Here is a 23,321-nt window from a genome sequence, read left to right on the forward strand (position 1 = left end):
ATACTGAAATGGTCTGAACGTCCTCTTAAACATAACGGGCCAGATTCATAAAACTCCACCCCTTGTTTCTACACTCTCTGTCCATTATATCAGCTCTGTTTACCACACGGTTTCACTTTGTAGTTCTACAGTTACAGACTGTAGTCCATCTGCTTCTCTGCATACTCTGTTACCCTGTTCTTCAGTGGTCAGGACCCCAATGATTCTTCAATAGTCAGGACAGAGCAGGCACTATTTGGGTGGTGGATCATTCTCAGCACTGCAGTGACGCTGACGTGGTGGTGAAGTGTTAGTGTGTCAGTGTCACTGCAGTGCTGAGAATGATCCACCACCCAAATAACTATATGGTAAACAGAGCTGATGAAATGGACAGTGAGTGAGTGATACTAGTTCTGATCCCATTACTTTTGGCACATCAGTGTATCAGTCACACCATACCCCATTCATCGTTGGTCAGTGTCTGACCACAGGACCGCTGTTGTCCAGATGTTATTTGGGTGGCGGACTGTTCGCACATTACAACTGTTACATGTTACCTTCACTTCTCTGCTGCTTTCAGACCGCGCTCAACACAGGAGGCGAGCGTGGAGCGAAGACCAAACAGCTGCCGTACTCAGACGTTTGGGAGTTTTCCTTGAACGTTACGAGGTTCCAGAAAAAGGACTGCATTTCATGTATCGAGAATGAGAACACTTTAAGATCTCCAACATGGAGGGATGTTAAACACTTCATCCACAACAGAACTGTCAGTCTCACCAAAACAAAGTCAAATTCATGTTGGTGATGGAACTGTGACATTCATGTTGGTCATCATTGTGACTATCTTGGGCATAATTCATGTTGATTATAAACAATTATGTTTATGCAACAGTCACTCTTAAAATTTGGGAAGTAAAATTTCTTCAAGTTTTCCAAGTCCCACTGCATCATTATTCACTTATTGATTACCAATGGTTACCAGATCAGATAAACTCATGGACCATAGGTAGTCAGGGGAAATTCATTCATCTCTTCAGCTAATGATGACTACAAGACATACTAGTTTCTGGTTCAAAAATAATCTGCATTGTTTCTTCTGTTTCTGCAGTTTCATCTGATTTATTCAATCAAATAATGAACTCCTTAACACCCCAGGCTTATTACACACTAGAGCTGATTATTCAGTCACTACAGGGACTTCAGTGCAAACTAACTGAGCTATTCTCTTAGGTTATAGAAGCGTGTAATAAAACCCTGGCAGACCCTGGGCTTAACAAACCAAGTTGAAGTGGCCATGTTAGAGCAAGAATGTCTTCTAAATGCCAACATAACCTGAACTATCAGGAAGTGACACATCCACATTTTCACAGGCTGCTGAATGTTTGACAAACCAGGGAAGGATGATGAACATCTTAACTGGTAGAGAGAGTTGAATGTAATGCTCACTTTAGCACTCTAGCAGTGACATTGGTGCTTTCGGGAAACCCAGACCTGCTGGATAAACTCTGGTTATGTGTTTGTCCTGTACTTAGGGGGGAGAAAGGTGTTGAAGTATTGAAGTGTTATTATGTAAATAACACTTCAAATACATGAACAGAATCACGGCCTCGGTAAGCTGCACCTCGCTTTATTCCTAACTAATACAAGAGCATGAACAACTGAGTATTTAGCACTAAAAAAGAGTTTGACTCGGCACAGTGCGGATATACTAGATGAAACGACTCTATTGAATCAACAGAGTCGATTCCCTTCTCTGAGACCCACCAATGACAATGGAATCGATTCTGTTGATTCAATCGAGTCATCCTCAGGAGTTCATTCCATTCAGCTATTCGCTAGTGATGGAAAGGAGTCGACTCGAATGGTTCTAGAATCGATTCTTAGATTCAGACCATCAAGTCGTGCGTAAACAGGCTCGTTCTCCTGTTCAGAAATCGCTAAACTACCTGCTTTGATGTACTTTAGAGCTTTGGTTTAGTAAATCGCCACTTTTACAGCTTATTTGTCCTCATCTGGTCAGATTTGTTCCGGTGTTGGGTTTATTAAGGATTTAATCATCACTCTTCAGACATTGTCCAGCGCTTTAGTCTTCATAAGGTGAGGAAAGTGGGTTTAATGGCTGCCGCTGCGCAGTGTGAGCTTGTTGTGCTTCTTTGCGATGTGCAGGTTTGTGTTGTTGTTGTTTTGTGGTAATTCTGTGCTTTTTGTGGTGATTCTGTGCTGTTTGAGCTTTAATCGCGGTTTGTGCTGCAGGTGTGGTGAATGTTGTGTTGCTGTGTCTCCGCATTTTAAACTCGTTTAGCAGCCGGTTGTCGTTTTCTGAGCGAGTTGTTTCGTGTGGCGTCACTGTTGCTGTACTGATAATGTACTTCTATTGATTCGGGGGTGAATCTCAGTCCATCGCGGGCAAAGCTCGGTGTTTTAACTGACGGAGGTTTCAGCCAGTCAGAAACGGTGGTTCTGTTTGGGGGCGGCGCTCGGGCAGCAGAGCGGACTCCTTACTCGTCCGTACGGAACGGTCTAGAACCTGATTGGCTAGAGCCTCCGCTGCTTAGCCACTATTGGTCAGACAGCCTTGTAGGCGGGCTCCTTCTACTCCACAGGCTCTGGCGGTAATGGCGGCTCTAAGCGCTCGCTATGCTAATCGCTAAAGCACAAAAGTCCTGCAAAATCCGTGAGGTGTTTAATAATCACTCTTAGCCATGACTTTTATTATTTAATCTGGAAACACAGGACTATTAAAGTCAGTTCCCGAACACAGTCTGATTAAAATAATGTACTGCAGTAGTTGGAGGCGCTGGGCGTTTAAAAGTCAGATTCCATTCAGATGATGTTGTTTGAGCCCAGCGGTCCTCAGTTTAGCGGTACAAAACTTTTTCGGTAATTCTACTATTCACTCAATTTCAAGTGACACCCCGCATGTGGGCGACATCTAGTGGCTCAACACTCAACAGCTCGTCTCTAGATGCAGCAGAAACCATGGTCCTCAGTCTCCCTGGGCTTTTACCCAGTCCTCACTTTGGGGCAATTACACGAATGTGTGTGTGTGTGTGTGTGTGTGTGCGCGCGCATAATGGTATGGAAGAAAATGTGATGGACTGGTCAGTCTTCACTGAAGCTGCATTGTTTATCTGTCTGAGATAGAGCAGTTTCCATTCCAGACAGTGCTGGACTGGTCAGTCTTCACTGAAGCATCAGCCTCAGCCTCAGCCTCAAACCAGTGTGAGTCTCTCTTTACACGATGGTAGATGATTCTTCTCCATTAGAGGCTATAAAACATAAAATATTCAGCATTAAAACTCAGAGATTCATAATAAAGAGGATTAAACAATAAACTAAATAATTCATTAGTTTTTAATGGTTATTTAATTTGACAAAGGCTCACTCACGGTCACTGTGGTCTCCTGTTACAGGCTAGAAGCCTAAAGGTAAATGAAAGATATAAGATTAGCAGTATGAACAGTTTGTTTGATTGTAGATACTCTAAATACTCATCCACTGTAAATTAACTGCTACACATATGAACTGTGAATGAAAAAGTGATATAAAGAGCTACAGAAGATCAGCAACACTGAACACATCCTCAATAACACATATATAACATCATAGTGAAAAACACTTAGTTATGTCTGACTCACCAGGTCTCCTCCTCCTCCTCCACCTCCTCCACACAAACACTCCAGCAACAACGATAAGGAGAAGTACAAGAACAACTATGACTGCAATTCCAGTATTGAACCGATAATCTCCAGCAGTGGTGTCCGCAGATCCTCCACCTGAAAAACATTAGTGTAAGACTGACCTGCTGACCTTATCAGTGATGTGTTAAAGCAGAAATATTTTGTAAGGTTTATTTTTTCACCTCTGCGTTCAGACACCTGCAGCACCACCTTCTTCTCCAGGCTGCTGTGCTGAATGATGCAGGTGTAGTCGTGTTTGTTCAGCTCCTCAGGTGAGACAGTCAGAACGCTCCTCCTCTGGAAGGTTCCATCCTGGTTGGGTAGCGTCTCTGAGCTCCACGTCCTCATGCAGATCCTCTCCATTCTTCTGCCAGGAGATCATCACTGCTTTGGGGAAGAAACCTGTAGCATGACACACCACTGGAGAAGAAGAGTCCTTCTGGAACAGAGACGCCTCAGGAGAGACTGGAGAGAGAGAGAGACAGAGAGAGAGAGAGAGAGAGAGAGAGAGAGAGAGACAGACAGAGAGACAGACAGAGAGAGAGAGTGAGAGAGAGCGAGACAGACAGAGAGAGAGACAGAGAGAGAGAGAGAGAGAGAGAGAGAGAGACAGAGAGAGAGCGCGAGAGAGAGATGGTCAATATCCACTAAATTACTACCTGTATTACCAGTTTATTACAATAATGTAACAAAGCTAAACACAAACGTGTCTCACTGCAGTGACAGTGTTAATTATGCTGTTCATTATCAGCTGTATTAATGCTGTATTAATGCTGTATTAATGCTGAGTCAGTATCAGGTGAGTCAGTGTTGAGTGGATGGATGTTTCTCCTCCATGTTCTGGTGAGTAATCAGTGAGTAAATGATCAGCAGGTTTTCAGTGATGATGGTGAAACAGTGAGAGTGAACAGTTACAGTAACAGATCAGATCACTGTACCTTTCCTCTCCAGACTGGATCTGCTGTAACCCACATACTTCTGTAACCATGCAGTGCATTCATTCTCCAGGTAGGCTTTAACATGAGGAGCTTTATCTTCACTCTCCCACCTCCTTTTGGTAATAACAGCTTTAGGATGAGCTGCAGTCCAGGTTTCAGTGTTCAGATTCAGACTGATGAAGTCTTCTCCATCACAACCGTACAGCCAGAATCCTCTAATAGTGCCATCATCATCCAGCTCACAGCCGTACATCTGCTGCAGTGTGTGAACTCCTGCACACACACACACACACACACTGAATAAATCCATGACAGCAAAAAACACTCCACACTTGTTCTAAACACTTCTTTACTCATCAGTAGACTCACCTCCAGTCTGGTTGAAGCGCTTCATTAGATTAACCACATCATGTCTGAACCTATCCTGATGATCCTGACTGCTCTGTGTCTCTTCATTCCAGTAATCTTCACCCTCATTCTTCTCCATCCACTCAGTCTTTGGGATCTTCTTCCTGATGTTACTGTCATAGTAAACAAACTGCTCTCCATCCACCAGACCCACGGAAATGAACTCTGGGAAATGTAGTCCTGGTGTGATTGTGGTATAATGGTACTGCAGAGAATTTGAGGCTGTAAAGATAAAAACAAGTACTGGGATCGTTGTTCAGTCAGTTTCATTCAACTTTATTCTGTTATGTACTTTACTGGTCCTATAAGGGAATGTTGTCATGTCCTACCCATAGGTCATGTGGGGCCGCTATTTATTTTCCATAAATTTTATTGTGTGACACACGAAATGGGACAAAATGTGCAACGAAACACTAACACTGAATGTGTGAATGTTACAAAAATATTTTATTATTATTATTATTATTAGTAGTAGTATTTTTCCCTGTGTATATAACGTTAATAATTGTAACAAAAACAACAAGGTACAGGCCTACCCCATCAAATGGATAAGAATTTGTACCAAGCTGATTTTTTTTTAATAAAAAATGAATTTGTTTTCTAATCCAAATTGTCATTGTCATCCATGAATAAGCAACATATAGTCAAAATACCAACTGAAAGCTTCGCCTTTTTCCTTTAAAACCTCCATCACTGCTTAGCGATCGTTGCTATAAAGCTTTCAGTTCTATTGCACTGTTTCAGTGTTTCATATATTTTGCATTTAAGCCCCAGTTGAGGTCAAAAGATGTGTCTGAGTGACCTGTAAAAACAGGGCTTTACATGAGTTACATGATGCAGACCAGCCCAAAACACACACACACAGACACACACACACACACAGCATGCTAATGTCCTGCAAAGTCATTAAATCAGCCTATAGGCTCTATAGGCTTTTCCTTACATCAGTGCTGTCATGTTCCAACACTTCCCCAATACAAAACAATAGCAACCAGTCAGAAATCACACAAACACAACCAACGCTGCAGGACCTCCACAATAAAACTTGCGTTTGCTCACCACAGACACAACTTCTGTCCAGAAAAGATGACCAAACTAGGTTCAAATCAGACCGAAACTTATACAAAGTTAAACCTACAAAGTTAAAGATGTTAGAACCTAATATTAAAGCCAAAAACCCAGATTACTGCCACAGCGGGCAGAACCAATGAAGACAACATCCATCCATCGTCTAAGACTCTTGTCCATCTGGGTCGCACGGGGTGCTGGGAAAATAATTGGGCAGAAGACAAGAAGCACCATGGACACGTCGCCAGTCCGTCGCAGGGCAGATGCACAGACATACACATTCACACTAATGGGCAATTCAGCATCTTCAATCAGCCTGACCCCATGACTTTGGACTGTGGGAGGAAACCCACACAGACATGGGGAGAACATACAAACTCCACACAGAAAGGACTCTGGTCACCCAGCCGGGAAATCGAACCCAGACCCTTCTTGCTGCAAGGCAACGGTGCCTCCCACCACACTGCCCCCCCAGAGTTCAAGCCTTTTTCTCTGTTACAAGAAGATGCAAACTTGTTATTACCCACCTACAGGCAAGCTTGGCACACCCTTACACAATGCACAGCAACTACTGGAGGCTGAGAAGAGTTTGCTTTACGCATTAAGGTAAAGGGGCCGACAGGTTTATATGTCCATTAAGGTAAAGGGACCGACGGGTTTATATGTGCGTTAAGGTAAAGGGACTGACGGGTTTGTGATGTAGCAGTTATGTTCAGATGCCTATACGGACGTTACCTGCATTGAATAATTACAAGCAAAACATAAACAGACCATCAACATGCTTTAGTCTAGGATGATGAGGTTTAGGCCTTTAAGTTTGCTGTGTTGTTTCTCCTCATCTCTGCACATCAGCTATTAGATTAATGTTGTTTTTATTGGGTCTGCACTGCTGGGCAGTAACCTCTGTTTTTGGCTTCAATAATCAGGTTTTAAGTTGGTGCAGCTTTAACTTTGTATGTTTAACATCTCAACTGTCTGATTTTAACTTCGTTTTGTCAATTCTCTGGACAGAAGTTGTGCCTCTGCTGAGTGGACGCATGTTTTCAACTGAAGGTGTAGCAGGGTTGGCTGTGTTTGTGTGAATCCAGCTTTCTGATTGGTTGCTATTGTTTTGTATTGGGGGGAACTGTTAGAATATGCGGGGTGATGACTGCGCTGACGTTAGGAAAGGCCTGTAGACTGATGTAATGACACTGCAGGACATTAGTGGATTTTTTTGTGTGTAACTCCATGTCTGAAAATCTGATCTAGTGTTTAGTATTAACACACATATAATCGTCTTCGAGTGCTCCAGAGGAGTGGACTTTTGTGGATTAAGCCTGCAGTTCTAGTCTAAACCATTATGTACACTCAGTTTGATGGCTGTGTACCTCCAACCGTCAATAAAGAAATATCCTGTTTATAAAACTGAATTAAAAAATTATTTTTAAGGAAAAACGTTTTCCTCTTCACTTTACGTACATTTATGAGCATTTTTAATTTCAGTTTCATTTATGAGCACTTTTTTATTTCATTTTCAGTAAAAAAAATGTCATATTTCTTATTACTTGAGTGTTTTATAGGATTACTAGTACTTTTACTTAAGTGACTTGTGTACGTCTGCCACCTGCACACCTTTACACCATTACCAGATTCCTCAATGCTCCAAATGACCCCTAATATTGCACAGTGAGTGTATAGTTTGCTACATGTTCTTATCTAAACACTCTCTTTTGATTAAGTATCACAACTGGCTGAGGAATAAAAAGTTGCTAATTAAGTCTTGACTTCGGTGCTCTAAAACGTCTGTTTAAAGACAAAATGTTTTATTCACCATGTAGAACATGATAAATCAGACAGAACTAAACATAATCTTTCCATATTTGCCCTACAGGCTGCTGTAAAATCATCCTTTGAAGATTGACCTACAATCTCAATTTTACTAAAAAACAGCTATACCATGCTGTCACACAGTACTGCATCCCACTCTGGATTACAAAATATAATCTGATTATTGACCCCAAAAGATCTTAACCTTAACCTCTGTGTGTGTGTGTGTGTGTGTGTGTGTTTTCAATGATATTAGGATATTATTGGATCAATATGCACGCCAGGTATTCATATGACAAATTTCCTGATTATTAAATCTTAATTGAGGTGGCTGTAAAGTAGTGAGACCATAAAAGATCTCCTTTGTATGAATGCCATATTAGACTCTCCACACACAGTGAGATGGCACTCATTTAATAGAGAAGTGCTAATCTAATGTGGATAATCCATACTCAGCACTAACAATCATTGTAAATAAGGTTATAAACTGAAATACGTTTGATACAAATCCACCAGAGGAAAAACAATCACACCAGTGAGTTCTCTGTGCTTCGCCAACCACACAGTCATGCCTATACATTAACATCACACAAACATGAGTATCAATCGCGACCTTCTCCTTTATTAAGGTTCATGCATGCAGTAACTGGAATTGTTAGGCTTTTCGAATTCTATATATTTTGAGGACTATATGATGATCCTATCCCACTTTCTGAGGGCTGTTATCTTTAAACAGTATCATTTTATGTGATGTAACTGTACTGAATGTAATCCAGCAGTGTTACTGACTACCAGGCAGCTTCACTGAAGTGCCTGACTGAACCAAATGCAGCATCTGTGCATGTATATTTATGGCAGAGCGTTTGGTTGGAAATGTAACAAAAAAATGAAAAAACAAAAACAAATTAAAAAAAAACTATGTGTAAACAGGTATATGAAACTATGTAAACAGGGCATGAATAAGTATATTACAAATATTTAATGGATTACAGATACAGATACAGAAATCCTCTCTTAATACTTCAGCTGAACGATCAGTTTTGACAGAAACTGCACTGTTAAGAATTCAGTGTCAATAGTTCAGAATTAATTTAGGGTCTATAAACAAGTCCAGAAAAGGGATTTTAGGTAGGAACCATAAGTTTATATATTCAACATTCTCACAAGTCAGTCTGGCAGACGGGGTCTCTGTAACTCTGATAGTCTGTCCAGTAACACACACTTTTCAACATTCTCACAGGTCAGTCTGGCAGACAGAGTCTCTGTAACTCTGCCATTCTGTGGTCTGTCTAATAACACAGAGTTTAACCTTTGGCTCTGATCAATGAGCTCTTCAGGCACTAGTTGATCATTGAAATTTTAAACTGACACAGGTCTGTGTGGTTAATCAGAGTCAGTGTTTTATCCTATTTATACTTTTTTACTCACCTGCTGATGCCAGATCAATTATAACAGTCAGATATGAGGCAGACATTCCTGTACGGCTGTACTGTAATCCAGTTTCAGGGCAGGCGGCTCTGTCACTTATTTTTTTTAAAGCTCTTATTGTCTTAAATTTTATAGATATTAAGTAATGAAATAGTGAGGATTTGAATTGATGGGGTCTAAATTACATCATAAACTAATTTCATTCATTCATTCATCCAGCTTGTTATCTCCCAAAATAAAACATTTCATCTCATTAGAGTCACATTTCTAATATAAAACAAAACCTCTTACTGATTTTATACTGACCTGCTGGGACAGTTTATTAGAGTAGCTGTTTCTGTCTGACTAAATAAACTTAAACTAATGGTTCCTACCTAAAACTGACTCTGCACTGGACAAAATATTTGGCACTGACCAAATAGTTAACCAGCAAGGCTTTTTTAGATAAGAAAAAATGATTTGTCCTAAAACAAAAAATAAATGTTATAAAAAATACATTAATATAAATAAATGTCATTAAAAAGCCATAAAAAGGCATTAAATTTCACTTTCTGATCATGCAGACACTCTGCTACAGCACTAATTTTATCTTTTTAAAACGAGTTATTAGTATAAACTGTTTGTGTTCCTCAAAAATAGTTGCTTCTTTTCATGTTTTGTCAGACAGAACCTTATAACTCCAAGCAGAAAGTGAGTTCTTAGGGTTAGAAGGTTCTATCTCCATCGGACCTGTTCCAGAAGAACATTTATATATTAACAGGATGTTGATATTGTAGATTTAGAACACATTTAGGGTGTCTGTCATTTTCATGTGGGACACAGACGTGTTCCATATATCAGTTTGGCTATTTAGACTGCAAACTCTTTGAAGCTCAGTATCTCAGAACAGCTCAGAACGCAGACAGAACCTTATAATCCCAATAGGAGGAAATGACTTTAACGTCCCCTACAGAGACGTTAGTAACATAGTGGACAGGATGTTATAAAACACTTATACAGCAAGATTTCTTTATTCACACAAAACTTAATATTTAAAGAAATGAAAGAGAAAAGCTCCCATACTAACTTCCCCTGTCTGCCTGTTTACTTTACTGACCAATGAGTTGTTGTATAGACCATTAAAAGCTCTTCTGGACTCGGCCCATTTTTCTTTGCAGGGGAGTGTATATATATGAGCATAAGAGATGTGTTTAAAACAATGAAGATTGATCATACAATGAACAGCCCGAAGTATCATTTTCATTCTACACAGTGCTGCTAATATAAATCTACTGCCCACACCTGCCCTTATTGTATCACTCACATTACACCATGGAGTTAAAAAAGAGGGATTTCACCCAACATGGCAACCCTCAAATTCCCCCGCCCAGTTGTTCGAAACTGAAAGTAGATCAGCGTTTGAGCGGCTGGTTCACTCATACAGTCACATGACCTCCAAACCCACCACGCTGGTGCGCCTACACAGACAGTGGGTTGTGAAAAGAATATTTTAAAAAATATTCGTTAATTAATGGACCATAAAATTATATCATATTTTGTTTGTATGCTCTTGTTGACGTACAGAGTAAACAACATTACTGAGCATCAAACATCACACGGTGTAATTTCAGATGGAGGAAGTTCGCCGCGATGACTGACTGCGTATTTTAGCGGAAGATCGTTTTATCTGAGATCAGACTCACCTGATAACGCGAGACGAACAGTAGCCACCAGAAACAGCCACCAGACGATCTTCTCCATGTTTATCCAGTGTAGATGTGCGTCTTTGTGTGTTTATCATGATATATTCATCGTTTACTCGAGCAGCGGTTCTTCTCTGTACACCGAGAGCTAACCGGTCTGAAGGAGGAAGTGAACAGGGTTGCCACATATATTGATTCTCCTCTTGTGAGGCGTTAACAACATAAAGCAGTAAAGTAAACATGCAACAGTTTCTTTTTGAAATTATGTAATCATGTTATTTTAAAACAAGTAAGTCCCTTTTCATTGTACACAGCCATATACAAATGTTTGAACACCCCTAATTTAAGTGTAAATAAGTGAACACGTTCTCTACAGACAACACACTTAAATATGACATTTTTCTGCTAATTTTTGATTTCTAAATCTAAACATTTCTACTCTAGTTGAGTTTCACTAACTAGAAAAATACATAAACTGTAAAATATGCCACATTTTTTGCACATACATTTTATGTTTCAGTTTTTTCCAATACGTTAAATTCAGTAAGTAAACAGAAATTGTGTGTGAAAATGTGCAGAAGTGAGAATGTGAAGAAGTGAAACTGATAAAACAGCGAACAGTATGAGTTTATAATTCTACACAGTGTTGATTATAGAAACCCTACACCCTCATCTGTCCTCACTGTATCACTCACACCATTTCCCACAAAGTTAAACGATAAATGACTTCCCTCAATATGGCAACTCTGCAGGCCTCCTACCCTCAGCAGAGCTGCGTCTGTCGTGCCTTGCTGCCTGTGCGGTATCATAAGTCAGTGCCCAAGAATGCAGCGTTGTACACGGAGTCAGTGCTGCTGTTTGCTGCTAACTTTCCAAACACGTCAGCTCTGACACAGAGGATTATGGGAAATGTAGTCAGTGAAGGACACATCTACACTGCCTTCAACACACAGCTGAACGGAGGAACCTCAGAGCTGTTACAGAGCCTTGAGGACTGTATTCATAACTGCAGTACTGAGAGAGGAAAGGTACGTTATGTTTAATTTGAAGTGAAGTCCGTTACTCTAAATGTTCATCCACTGTGATTAACATGGTAAGAAACTTAGAAACTGTCTCATTACATTACAGCTGTGTGCTAGTGAAGACATATAGCTAACTAACTAGCTCTGTAATGTGCGTTTTATTTATAAAATAACCAGGCAGTATTGCTGAATATGACTGTATTGTCACATTTCCTTTTGTAATATGACTGTTTGGCTCTACTCTCTTCTAAGTGTACCCAAAATGCTAAATGTTTGAATCTTAAATGCAGTTAGCAAGCAAACTTGTTTTGTAATACTCTCAGAGCAGCAGCATTAGGCAAGAGGATAGTGAAGGCAAACCTGGCCGTCCACTGGCGTTTTGCTCAGAGTATTCTGGGCGGCCCACCGGTGGTTAGAACAAATTCCACTTGTCATAGCTTATTTTCCAATCACAGTGCAATTCACTTTTTTTTTTCTTTCTTTCTTTAGTATACTTTGCATATACTTTGTAATATTAGTTTAGTAAATAATTTTAATCTAGCACAATATCAGCAACAACATTTTCTATGAAATTATTGTTTATTAGGCCTAGTCTTTATTTTCTGTCACTTGTTTGTAATATTTGTCTTAGTTTATTTTAAGACTTTGTGCATTTGAAATCTGTTTAAGGAGATAAAAACATGCTTGTATGCAGGACAGTAATCTGGGTGGTCCGAGGGTGGACCAGCAGTGGCAAACAGTGAGGTGCCAACCTAATTGAGCCAGCAGACCGATATATGCTAACTATCTGGGTAGTTTATAAAGTTTAGTCTGAACATTAATGAAGATTGTTGTCTTAGACTGTAAACTGTAACTGCTGGCAAAAGAGGGTGTATTTCCGTTAATAGTCTTCAGATGGTAAACTGTAAATGCTGTTTTTCTGCTCCATTTTCAATTTCTGTGTTCCAGATAAATGGTGAAATGGTTACACCTCTCAGAGCAGCATCAGATATAGTGAAGTGGGCACTACTCTCTAGGTGGTCTCTACTACTCTTGTGAAGTGAGTAAAATGGTCACCATTTTTAGAGCGGCACAAAATGTACTGTAATGGTAACTTCTCTAAGAGCAACATACACTGAAATGGTCACTACTCTCAAGGCGGTATTAGATACATTGCAATAGTTGCTGTTCTCAGAGCAGCATTAGATACAATGAAGTCATCACAACTCTCAGGGCGGTATTGGATGTAGTTAAGTGGTAAAATGGTCACTACTCTCAGAGCAGCATTGGATACAGTAAAGTGGACACTACTCTGAGAGCAGCATTAGATACAGTAAAATGGTCACTACTCTCAGAGCAGCATTGGATACAGTAAAGTGGACACTACTCTGAGAGCAGCATTAGATACAGTAAAATGGTCACTACTTTCAGAGCAGCATTAGATACAGTAAACTGGTCACTACTCTCGGAGCAGCATTGGATACAGTAAAGTGGACACTACTCTGAGAGCAGCATTAGATACAGTAAACTGGTCACTACTCTCGGAGCAGCATTGGATACAGTGAAATAGGGCTGCAACAAACGACTAATCTGACAGTCAAATAATTGATCGATTACTGAAACGAATAATCAATTATTCGGATTATGAATCACTACATTACCAAATAACTTTTATGTAGCTATTAGCTTTTAATTGATCTTGAGGTTGTTTTATGCATTTGCTGACTAACAATGAAGACAATGATAGGAATACCATTCAAGAATTCACTGTTTTAATAAACTTCCCTGCTAATGAAAAAGATAAAAAAATAAAACTCCAATATATTTTTCCTGTCAAAATTTATAGGTAAAAAATTTCAGGTAAATAAAAATAAATCTAAAGTAAATGTTACATTAACAGTGCTCTGTGCGTTCTGCTGTCTGTCTACACTCAGCTGAAACTACATTCTACAATCACAGGTCTTTACTGAATCGGAGGAGGGTCAGTATCTCTCCGTGCTCCTGTAGGAGTCTCAGATACTCCCCGCTGCAGAGGAGACGCGCTCTGATGCAGCGGATGGGAAAGTGGGGAATGTTTGTGGCGAAATTCTCAATGAACAGTTCAATTTGAACGATTTTGTGTAAAGTTTCATTTCAGCGGTAACCCTCTGTCCAGCTGCCCTGTGTGTTTACGGAGAACTGCCTCCTGGAACTGTTAGCGAGTGGAGCTAAACGTCCTCGGAGAACGGAAGACTGTTTGAAAACGCCCTCCTGTGTTCGTCGAATCTGACCGCACCGGCGGCCTCGGCGTTAAGACGACGGTGCGGTGTTTAAAGGTGTAAACATTATCTGTAAAGTGAACAAGGTTACTGTGAATAATAGTTACATGCTTCTCTGTTTCAGCTGCACTGACGATTCCAGAGCTCAGACATTTCGAAATAGAAGATGTTCCAGCTCAGCTCACAACATGAAAACGGACTTTAACATTAGCATTAGCTAACTAACGTTAGCTCGCTAGCACAACTATCGCTGCGTCCCAAACCACACACTCCTGTACTTCACACGCTACACTAATGAGTGCACTTCTAATGGTATACGCGCTGTTTTTACTCACTATCTAGTGCGCTAGTGTGCGGTTTGGGACGCGGCGTATCTCACCGAGACGAATCTTCTTCACCCAGTGAGCGACGAGGTTCCTCTTCAGTGCTCCATCATGGAGGATGAGCTCCGTGCCGGCTGAGCTCGGCTTTACAAACAGCACATCTGACCACCTGTTTCAGTTCAGCTCCGCACTTCTGAGGATTTCGTTCTCGAGGCTCCCATCGCGCTGTCGTGAAGTGGTCTCCGATTTTAGTGGACTAAGTCGAATAATCGTTGCACTCCTACTCAACGTGCACAGTCCTTTGTTTAAGGAACTTCCGTTGCCTTTTCATTCAGTCAGTGCTGAATGTTTTTTAACTTTGTGCTGGGTACAAACATTGTGGTGAGGATTGGTTGAGGCTTCTGCTAAAGCTAAGGTTTATGTTACCAGGCCATATTTTCAGGTGTAAAGTCATTTAAAAATGCTCTTGACTTTTACTCATACAGTGATTAAAGCAAATGACCGTTACGGGCTGCTCAGGACGGGAAAAGCGTGTTTCTCAGATCTGCATCATCCAGAAACAATGATCTGGTAAACGATGGTATCGCTTGTGACAACATTTATCCAGTAACTTCAGAATAAAAACAAAAATATATTAATGGAACATAAATGGAACATAATATAATATACTAGAATAGAATTCCTGATATATACAGGAATCTGCACCATCTTCTTGTTCTCTGCAGAATGACCATCAGACAGGTCAATATTCTCATTATATTTTCTAAATTAACACACAGACACTGATTTGGCTCTGTTACAAATAATCATTGGTAGAAACAAACAATAAATATTTATGTCTTTTTAATTTATGTAATCTACTTGATCTTTAGTAGTAAGCACGTAGTAAGCTTCACGGAGGTCTCAGTGCTGGATCCCCCTCTTGTGTGAGAAATGAAGATCTGTAATCTAAGTAAGTGAACAGTAATCTGACATGTAGAGAGTCTAATTACATGTTCACATTTATTGCAAGCAGTTTTAGCTCTGAATCCTATTTTTACATTTACTATGAAATTACAAAGAATTCACATGTGAAAATGACGTTTACCTGTAAAAATGAATCTCTTACAAAGGAAAACAGAATTTTGACATGAAATAATTAAACCATTAAATAATAGTAAATATTTTGATTTAAATTAAATATGGAATTTTAATTTTCACTGTGCTAATAAAATTCCTGATTTTGAAATTTAATTTTCACTTGTGTAAATTGAATTCCTGAGAAAAATAGGAAAAGCTAAAAGCTAAAATGGCTTGCCACAGTGAATGGAATTTCAGCATGTCAATTTCATTTTTAAATATAATGATAATTAAAAAAAAACGTTAAACTTTAATTCATGTTAGTAAAAAGTGTTACTGCAATTATAAGTATTTGAAAAAAGGCTTGAATTCTAACCAATGAAAAATGACATCTTACATGCTAAAATATCATTCCTATGATTAAAAATTGAAATTATTATAAAATCTTTTTTTACAAAGCAGTCAAAGCTGGAAGATCACATTTCAGGAACCATGTTGGCTTTTGAGATGGGCTTGGTATAAACAACCATGTGGAATAATAAATCCTGTGTTAAATCTGAAGTTGAAAAATATCACATGCTTCATTTTCATCATCAATCATTTAATTCACCACTTCATCTCTGCAGGTCAGTACAGAGGTCAGCAAAGGATTAACAAGGTGTACAATGTAAAAACACAAACCAGTGTTTCCACTGTATTTCAGTTCAGTCTACAGATCAGCATTAAATCTCAAAAAGTTTAAATTCAAAATTTAAACAAAGAGCAAAGCAGCCAAATCCAAACATTCATATGAAAACCAGCCATTTTAGTAAACCATTGTATCTAAATAATTAATTAAATATCCTTTAAATCATACAGGGCTGTTCAGCTATTATATAACAATGATAAGCTACAATGAGGAGCTACAGTCCAGTCATATGCAAAAGTTTGGGCACCCCTGTACAAATGATATTTGTTGATGCTGATAAGAAAAAATGTTTCAACACTGTCCACTGAATGGAACTGAATGTCTGGTGTGAGACGTACCTCATTCTCTTCTTACACTCTAGCATTAGAATCTGTGGAAATCAGTACAGAACACAGTTAACTGGTCACTGAAGAGGTAGTTAAGTTCTCTAAGCCTTTGTATGGCTGTTTGTCACTAACTTAAACATTTTAATGTACAACGTATGTTTTAAAATATTTTCTTTTCCAAATATAATGTAAAAGCTCAGAAACAAAACATACTTTCTATATACAGTATTTGAAAGTTATGTTACAGTATATTACATTCATGTACATCACATGATCCTTATGATTTCGATAAGTAACCACATTTGAATTATTAAGAGTCATATTTTACCTAATCTCTGTTGTTTTCTGAGGCACTGAACAATCATTAGGATAGTTTGAAATACAGTCACGGCCCCGAACACCACAGTCAGCATTAAGAGGACATCAACAGGAAAACATTATATTTGTATATATAGATGAATTGATTGATAGATTGATAGATTGAGTAATGTATAAAGTAATATCTGATTAATAAATATGGAGTGTTCTAAATTAAATAATGAGCTAGCACTGTTATGAATGTGGTAAAACACAAACCTTCTTCAGATTTATCTGGTGCTTCGGAAGATATTCCTTTTTTCTCTGAAATAAAATAAAATACATTTATATATAACTGATCATTTACATGATATAAACCAGTATCATACATTTTTGTTAATACTTTTTACTCAATCTTTAATACTTGTTAATACTTTTTACTCAATACTCAAACTTTTGTTTGAGTATTGAATAAAAAAAACTCTGTTTTTTTCATAACTAGTTTGTTTAGTATACTTTACCTTTAATTTGTAAATATGTTGTGGTTCTAAAGATCATCTGCTTTCCTTTCAGACTGCTGCAGTAATAGAGTCCTGAATCAGAGTGATTAACTGCAGTTATAGTGAGAGAGGAGTTCATAGAGTTCACTCTCATCACTGACCTGTCACTATCAATGATAAAACTACAGGGTTTGGATGATGATGATGATGATGATGATGATGAGTAATATTTACATGCAATATAAACTGGTACTGAATTATTTGTGTGTTTACACCAGAATATATAATCAGATTTAGTCAGACTGTGTTGACACCAGAGAGTGACATCATCACCAGATTCTGCTTCTACAGTTAAACCAGCCTGAGAGCTCAAACACACTGACAGAACACCTGAAACACACAACACATGCGGTACATTTGTTGTGGATTTAAACTACTGCAGTTTACATTCAGCTTGTTTATTTGAATGTTTTTTTGTTTTTTTTTGTCAGTTTAAAAGTTGAGTATTTAGCACTGCTCTCAGTAGCAGCTGGAAAATGTTTTTTTCTCTTTTTTTCAACACACATAATACACAAAACATAGACAAGATATCCATCCAAATACAGTCGTTTTAACTTAAATTCTTTTTATATCTGTTCAAAACATCCTTGTAAGCTAATTTGTTATAAAAGAAGAAAAATAATCATAATAAATAAAAAATAAGATTCTTAAAAAGGAAATAAACACTAGAAAAAAAAGGTGACAAGAGTTCTGGCATTGCCTGTATTAATGGTAACCATCTTTTTAAAACCTGTCTGTTCTTGGCTGAAGTTTGTCCTCTTTTCAGGACATTTTCATGAAACATTGTGCATTTCACTATTCCTGGATTACATTTCAAACAATGCGTTCTTATAAGATTTAATGAGCTGAGAAACACTTACCGATCACACAGAGCAGCAGAGCCATCGCTGAAACCATCACAGCTACACAGCGTATCAGTAGCACAGAGGAAGTTTCATTGTCCTGTTAGACATTGTTTATTAATATGGAATAGGTGGAGCTTATACACGACCCCACAGGGATGAATATGCTAAACAGGCAAAACACTGAAAATGTTTGAGTGGTGTACAGAGTACAAGTGGAACCTTGCACCATCCTTCTTTTGCACTTGCCAATGACCTTTATTCCCACCTTAACATCAAGGGTGTCAATAATTAGGTCTACCAGGCATGTTGATTTGAAGGCGGAGAGCTGTCGAGGGTAAAAAATTAATAATTTGTTCTTGTGTGAGCAAAATAACTGATTTGATTGATTATCAGTTTCAGAAGAGGAATGTCTGTGGAACCTTCTGTTCCATTCTACACTGTATGGCTACAAGTATGTGGACAACCCTCCTAATGATTGAGTTCAGGTGTTTCAGCCACCTCCATTGCTAACAGGTGTATAAAATCAAGCACATAGCCTTGCAGTCTCCATAGACAAACAATAGGATGCCACCTTTGCCACAAGTCAGTTTGGGAGGTTTCTGTCCTGCTAGATCTGCCCCAGACAACTATTTTGCCTGTGGATTTGATAATTTTGTTTGAAACTTTCGGCACCAAATTAACTCCATAACAAAGGTCCTATATGGTTGCACAGCTGAAGACTTCAATAACTGAAAAAGTGACTACATACATTTTAGTTTCATAAAAATTATTATTTTTGCTAATATGATCTGTGTCCATTTGAAAGACTTGTGATTTTGATCATTACAATTACAAACCCAATTCTGAAAATGTTCGGAACAGTGGACAGAGTGTGAACTGCCAATAAAAACAGAAAGCAGTGATTAGTAAATTCTATTTGACCAGCTTTACATTGAAAACACAACATTTGATTGCTTACCATATAAACGTGAATGTTTTTAAAATATACACTCATTCCACATTTGATTTGATAAAGGTGGGACAGGAGGATGTTCACCACTGTGTTACCCTTTTTAACAGCACCTAATTAATGTTTGGGGACTGAAGATACAAACTGTTCCAGCTTTATAGGCTGATTTTTTTGCCATTCTTATTATAAACGTATTCAGCTGTGCATCTCTACAGGGTCTTTATCACATTTTAAGCACTCTCTGATTATGCAGCCGTGCTGTTGTAACACTGCAGTTTCTTACCATAGTCATGTGGAAATTAACATGGATGTCTCTGAAAACGACGCTGTCTAACATCTGTGTCTGTGTTCAGTGTTAATGCTGCTTTCACAGATGTTCAAATTACCCACTAATACCCCTCAAACCATGACAGACCCTGGATTTTGAACTGTATGCTGGTAATAATCAGGATAGGCAGCTTCATCTTTGGCTCAGAGAACACAACATCCACTATTTCCCTAAACAATCTGACAGGTTGACTCGCCAGACCACAATACGTATTTCCACTGTGCCTCAGTCCATTTCAGATGAGCTTGAGTCCAGAGAAGTTTCTGGACAATGTTTTTTGGCAAAGTGGCGTGTTTGACCCATTCTTGCTCATCATCAAGGGACTCAGTCTTTCTTAGATGCTCTTTTTATACTCAAGCATGATTGAATCATCTCTTTTAAAATATTTTCGATGATGTTCCAGGTCTTAAATTTTCCCCTGTTCTGTTTTTTGGAACATCAGGCCTCAGTTTCAGTTTGAGTGTATATTTATAAAAAAAACAAGAATAAATAAAGAACATTTATAAAACATGTACACTGCGACCCAGAAGGATAAGCGGTTTAGATGATGTATGTATATATGTATAAAACATGTAATAGTCTGTGTTTGTGCTGTTTTTGTTTACACACAGGTCAAAGTGGATTTACTAATCACTGCTTGCTGTTTTTATTTGCATTTGGAATTTGGGTTTGTGTGTCTGTCCTGATGCAGTTCAATACCACATGGACCCAAAACTGATTTGAACACTGATGATGTGATATTTTGCTCTCTTTGTAGAAAGTTCAAAGAATAACCAGTCAGTCTTCTAAGCTTATTGTAGTGTTTTCACCTCTGTGAACAGGAACAGGATCAGAGAGTATTTATGGTAACGGAACAAGAGAACTGAAGTCGTGTGATTTTGATGCACGGAGCTGCCACAAATAGCTGATGGTCAGTTCTGTGGTTGGAAAATATTCAGACCAAGACGTACATATTCAGAACACACACTCCTCCACAAACACACACACAGATATTACTTTCACATTTTACCTTTATGCACTCATGAAAGGCATTAAAGACTGTCACTATCGTTAATTATGAGGTATAATTTCCATACTCTCGTATATAAAAACCATGAATATTTTTCTCCTAATTGTTAATCGAGAAGTTGGCTGAAAAGGCGAATCATGACCCAGTAGTCACAAAGAATATTCGAGACTTTATTTATTTTAATGTTGAATTCAGACTTTGATTATGGTGCTTCTGCTATGATGTTCATTCAGGCCTAATAGTTTCTGAGGGAGGACTGCATGTACAGCAGTGCTGTAGTGATAAGAAAAAGTGGGTGTACAATACATATCTGACAACTCAGCACACACAGTTACCTAAAAATAAATAAAAAATAATAAACAAAAATGTTGTATTACATTATTATTATTATTATTGTTAGCAGTAGTAATAGTAATAGTATGCAAACATCCAGTTTGTGCAGCACTGGAGTTTATCGCTGTTGTTGGAACAAAACCTCCAATGTAAAGGGCATCTTTTAAATTATGTCAAAAACTGAAAACTGACAAAAATGGAGATAAATAACTATTTGTGTATGTGGGATGGTTTTTGCAGGCCCGCTCCTACTCGCTCCTACGAGATTTCATCTCGCTCCCACAGAAAATCAGAATCATTTGTCCTGCTCCCACCTGCAACTGAAATGATTCTATGGACACCACGCTTCAGTGTGGCGTCTGGGAAAATATCATCCCGCACCGCAAGATATCGTGTCTAGACAAGATCCAAACAAGCTTTAAAGGAAACCCCAGCCAGAATGAATCATTAACCTTTTCTTCATCTGTTGTAAACATGCCCACTGTTTAAATTCAAGAAACCCCCTGATAATGTGTCCTGTCTTTAGAGAGGAAACTTGAGGACAACCTGAGGGTGGACTTTGTCTTCTGTTCACTGTCAGGATTTATATATGTAGCACTTTTTATAAGCGGTGTTGTCACAAAGTAGCTTTACATAAAATCTGAAACAAACAAGCCCCAGATGAGCGTCACCAAGGGCGACAGTGGCAAGACAAACTCTAAGATCAAGAGGAAGAAACCTTGAGAGAAACTAAGACTCAAGAAAAGAAACCCATCCTCCTCTGGTCGACACAGGGTAGCAAAACAACAACACAACAAGAGCAAAATGAACACAGTATAAGACTTTACAATGTACAAAAATGAACATAGAAAGTAGAGAAATTAGACAGGAGTGTTTAGATTAACCGGTGATGACCGATGGCTGCTGTTAGAGGCCTGTTAGTGTAACAGTGAGGATCAGCTCTATCATTATTACTGAGTAGTAACAGTGTTCAGTGTCACCCTTACAGTCACTGTTACTGTCACTGACTGCTGTAACCTCATCTTTATTAATTAGCTGCTACTTCAGTGGCTTTGCTAGCTGTCAGGAAGTCTGGTTCTGGGTATTGTAGTGAGAAACATTACTGGAGGAAAACACATTAAATGAGGGATTCAGTGCTGCCCTACAGAATAGAACACAACAAATCACATAATAAATGTCAGTTTTATGAAGACCCCTTTAATGTGAATGTGATGTTCCAGCCTTTTCACAGAGGAGAGAGCTATGACTGACCCCTACTGGTGAACTAGCAACTGGAATTTACCTATAGTTTTCTTACAATTGCTAAAAAGCTTTTACATTTTCAAAGAAAAACATATCACTAAATCATGAACAGTTTTCAGGTTTGTTTTGCTTAAATACAATACACACACAAATACAGTATACACACATGCACACACATTATGTATATACACACACACACACACACACACACACACACACATATACATATATATATACATATATATATATATATATATATATATATATATATATATACACACACTCACACATATATATATATATATATATATATATATATATATATATATATGTGTGTGTATATATATATATGTGTATACATATATATATGTGGACAAAAGTATTGGGCCAGCTATCCATAGGCAATATGGGGTTGGACCTCCTTTGCAGCTCTAATAGCTTCCACTCTTCTGGGAAGCTTTCCACAAGATGTTGGAGAGTGTCTCTGGGAATTTTTGTCCATTCAGTCTAAAGAGCATTTGTGAGGTCAGACACTGATTTTGGACCAGAGGGTCTGGCTCACAATCTCTGTTCTAGTTCATCCTAAAGGTGTTGGATGGGGTTGAGGTCAGGGCTCTGTGAGGGCCGGTCAAGTTCCTCCACACCCTGCCAGGCCTTTATGGAGCTGCTTTGTGCGCTGGGGCTCAGTCCTGCTGGAACAGAAAAGGTTTTTCCCCAAACTGTTCCCACAAAGTTGGACGTGTACAATTGTCCAAAATGTATTAAGATTTCCCTTCACTGGAACTGAGGGTTCTAGACCAACCACTGAAAAACAGCCCCACATCATCATCCCTCCTCCACCACACTTTACAGCTGGCACAGTGCAGTCAGGCAGGTAACGTTCACCTGGGATTCACCAAACCCAGACTCGTCCATCAGACTGACAGATAGAGAAGCGTGATTAGTCACTCCACAGAATACGTTTCCACTGCTCCAGAGTCCAATGGTGGCGCTTTACTCCACTCCATCCGACGCTTGGCATTGTGCTTTTTGTTCTTAGGCTTGTGTGTGGCTTTTCGCACACAGTTCTTTTGCTGATGTTGCTTCTAGAGGCAATTCGGAACTCTTTAGT

The 23,321-nt window shown here is 38.8% G+C and overlaps 1 protein-coding gene across 1 annotated transcript; it reads right to left on the reverse strand.

The window, feature by feature from the left end:
* Positions 1-2,243: 2,243 nt before the first annotated feature.
* Positions 2,244-11,866, reverse strand: LOC118800407 (class I histocompatibility antigen, F10 alpha chain-like). The gene is made up of 8 exons (XM_036560616.1): positions 11,754-11,866; positions 10,993-11,149; positions 4,967-5,227; positions 4,598-4,870; positions 3,842-4,124; positions 3,618-3,755; positions 3,369-3,401; positions 2,244-3,248 (listed from the first exon to the last, which is right to left on the reverse strand). Exons 2-5 carry the CDS (start codon positions 11,048-11,050, stop codon positions 3,928-3,930), a joined length of 789 nt encoding a protein of 262 aa, XP_036416509.1. The 5' UTR covers positions 11,051-11,149; positions 11,754-11,866; the 3' UTR covers positions 2,244-3,248; positions 3,369-3,401; positions 3,618-3,755; positions 3,842-3,927.
* Positions 11,867-23,321: the final 11,455 nt, after the last annotated feature.

Source organism: Colossoma macropomum, unplaced genomic scaffold (assembly GCF_904425465.1).
Source record: "Colossoma macropomum unplaced genomic scaffold, Colossoma_macropomum, whole genome shotgun sequence".
Taxonomy (NCBI): domain Eukaryota; kingdom Metazoa; phylum Chordata; class Actinopteri; order Characiformes; family Serrasalmidae; genus Colossoma; species Colossoma macropomum.

What these genes read in the sequence shown, in the direction of transcription:
- LOC118800407 (XM_036560616.1), bottom strand. Translation starts at nt 11,050, where the DNA reads ATGGAGAAGATCGTCTGGTGGCTGTTTCTGGTGGCTACTGTTCGTCTC. An exon ending in TGTTCGTCTCGCGTTATCAG is followed by an intron (nt 5,228 to 10,992) that starts GTGAGTCTGATC and finishes TTATCTTTACAG; the next exon opens with CCTCAAATTCTCTGCAGTAC. An exon ending in GCGCTTCAACCAGACTGGAG is followed by an intron (nt 4,871 to 4,966) that starts GTGAGTCTACTG and finishes GTGTGTGTGCAG; the next exon opens with GAGTTCACACACTGCAGCAG.